General features: G+C 60.4%; 1 protein-coding gene across 1 annotated transcript in view; it reads left to right on the top strand.

Moving 5' to 3' along the window:
• The first annotated feature begins 1,138 nt into the window (after positions 1-1,138).
• The window catches only part of LOC119362386 (acid phosphatase 1-like), a 5,658-nt gene continuing 3,835 nt past the window's right edge, over positions 1,139-2,961 (top strand). Inside the window, exons 1-2 of the mRNA XM_037627590.1 lie at positions 1,139-1,655; positions 1,748-1,954. Coding sequence (XP_037483487.1) covers positions 1,279-1,655; positions 1,748-1,954 — 584 coding nt within the window. The 5' untranslated portion in view covers positions 1,139-1,278. The remainder of the gene's footprint in view (positions 1,656-1,747; positions 1,955-2,961) is intronic.

Genomic DNA, 2,961 nt, shown 5'->3' with positions numbered 1-2,961 from the left:
AACAGTCTTATTCCTTTTCAACGTCGACGCATCGCCCCAACTTGCATTGCATGCGCGCGCTGATAGCTGACTCCTCGTCCTCGACCATATCCAGTGTTGTTGCATCCACGCGAAACTTCGCGCACATTCAGCTTCTGACATATACTCCCTCCGTTTTAAAATAGATGACTTAATTTTGTATTAATTTTAGTACAAAGTTGGGTCGTCTATTTTATAACGGGGAGAGTACAATCTAGCCTAGATGCATGTCCCAGTTCGACGTAGCCATCAGGATCTGCAAGATATGGCCGTGTCCGACTGTCCTGTGGCTAGGACTAGGAGTACTACCATGGGCGTCTGTAGTCGTAGACAATTGATTAATTAGCAGCTACATGCCAGTAATCGATCGATGCTGCGTGGGGAGTGACCACTAGCGACCCAGCGAGTGGCCACCGCTGTTCATGCGTAGATCATCAAATTACTGTTCCCCGATCTCGCTTTGCTGAGTGGTAACACGTCCAGTAACCACCGAATCTTTCTTCTCCCCCCGTGCGGAACTACGTGGTGGAGGCCGATCGACGTAGTACTCAGTAAACTCCGGTACGTATTGACTCGTGCGCTCTTTGCGCAGACAAACATTTCCCGCCGGTGCCCGCCGGCGCAACCAAGATCGGACAATATCATCTGCATTGTCGTCGTGTGCTTACGCGGATCACACATATGTTTACAATGCATGCATCAACCAACAAAGTGGCACCCATTCAGAAAATAATTTTGTGAAAATGAACCACAAAAGTGCACCAGCAGCGCACAAGTCAAAGAGATCGTGCATGCATAAACAGATAAACTAGATGCTTTCGCTAGCTCAATGTTTGTACTGCCTGGAAGCACCCAGGTTAAATTCCTTTGATTTGTCCCAATTGTCAACTTGATTGCTTGCAGTCTTACCCTGAGTTTGTGATTGGGTCCACGTGTTGCGCGGCCAGAGCGGCGGCGGTGCGTGCGAATGGCGCTGAGGTGGATTCACTGCACCCGATCCAAAGGCGCCGGCGTATCTCTCCGCTAATTCGCCGCGGTGACCGCGCTTTAGCCCACCGCGGCTGGCTTTCCCACTGGGCATTGTCCACCAAAAGCAAAAGGTGGCATTGCACGCACGCACGGGAATAATCCCAGTGCGTTTGCGTGCGTGCGTGCGCCCATAAAAATCCATGCACGCACGCTCATTGACGAAATGGTGTGGTCGATCGACCAGCTTGCCGCTGCTTTCCTTGGCGCTAGAGAGTAGCCGTGGCTCCAACAATGGCCGCTCTCGGCCTGCGGCGGTGGTGGGTGACGGTCCTGCTCGTCGGTCTCCTCGCCGCTGTCCAGGTGGCCGACGGGGCGCCGTGGTTCTGGCCGCCGGGCGGGGACGACCCCGGCGGCTGCCTGAGCTGGCGGGTGATGGTGGAGGCGAACAACGCCAAGTTCTGGCGCGCGGTGCCGGCGCCCTGCGTCGGGTACGTCTGGGCCTACATGTCCTGGGGCCAGTACGGCCGGGACGTGGGCAGCGCGGCGGACCAGATCGCCGCCTACGCCAGCCAGGCCCCCGCCGCCGGCGACGGCCTCGACGCCTGGGTCCTCGACATCGACGACACCTGCCTCTCCAACCTGCCCTACTACCAGGCCAAGCAGTTCGGGTGCGTGACGTGCACAGCGCTAACCGGCAGACCATGCATGCACTGAACTACTGACTGGATGTTCTGTGGTGCTTGGTTGCGCATGCATGCAGGGCGTACGATCCGGCGGCGTTCAAGGCGTGGGCGAGCAGAGGAGCGTGCCCGGGGATACCGGCGATGGTGAGGCTGTTCTGGGTGCTCAAGGGCGGAGGCTTCAGGGTTTTTCTTCTCTCTGGGAGAGACGAGGAGGCTCTCGGCGCGTCCACGGCCGCCAACCTCGCCGCTGCCGGGTTCGCCGGGTACGACCGGCTCATCTTGAGGTACGATACGACAAGAGTTGTTTTTTATCGAAAAAGGGTTTCCCCCGCTTTGTATACAAAGCAACCAACCGAACCACACATGGATAGGTGCTGGGGCGGAAGCAGCACTGTCACGCCCAAAAGAAACGGAAGAGAAAAGAAAAAAGCAAAAGAAACAAATGCCGAAAACGGCGGATCAACAAAACGAAGAAGCCTCGCGAACGCAACGCCCACCAGGATCTTCCACTAGACTCCAAGACTCCGAAGCGCCCGCACCTATCAACACCTCCAAGAAGAATCGCGACGATGACGACGCTGCTGCTAAGGGATTCCCCCGGTACACGACGAGGCGAGAGGAAGGGTAGCTCCGACGCCCTCCCGGAAGGTCAGGTGGCACCCACAGGCGCCACCGCGCCGGCATTGGCCATGCCGACAGGGGTTTCCCCCGATCCCAACCCGCACCTCGGGCGCCCCGGAGCCTGCCACCAAACCAACCACCATCGTGCGCCAACGCGGTCTTGAGCCCCCCACGCCGTCTCACCACGGCACCGCGAAATGAGGATAGCACGACGAAGAATCAGAGCCGGGACTAGGGCATCAGCACCATCGGCACGCGGGAGGGCCCCACCTCCACCGTCCGCGACGGTAGCCGTCCGGACGCAATAGCGGGAGCACACCAAGCCCGTGGCCTCACCGGCCCGGCCGAGCCCTCGTGGGCTCGCAAAGCTCCCGCCTTCGCGCTGCTGCCGGCACGCCGGCGGTGCCGCCGCCCCAATCCGAGCCGCTCTTCCTCCTCACCGCGCCGCAGACAACGAGGCTACGCCCAGGGACCGGCCCGCTAGGACCCAGATGGGGCCCTAAGGGCCCAGATCTAGGCCGAGGACGCGCCGCCGGCCACCCTGCGCAACCAGGCCGCCCCGCTGCCAAAGGACGGCGCCACCACCGCGACGGGCCGCCGCCAGCCACCTCCAGACCGTCGGGCCGCCGCCAGCCGAGGGGCACCCGCCGCCACCCCTGCCCCCGGGTCA

Source organism: Triticum dicoccoides, chromosome 2B, assembly GCF_002162155.2.
Source record: "Triticum dicoccoides isolate Atlit2015 ecotype Zavitan chromosome 2B, WEW_v2.0, whole genome shotgun sequence".
NCBI lineage: Eukaryota > Viridiplantae > Streptophyta > Magnoliopsida > Poales > Poaceae > Triticum > Triticum dicoccoides.
Note: the sequence above shows the minus strand (reverse complement) of the source record. Positions and strands in the feature narration are given on the sequence as shown.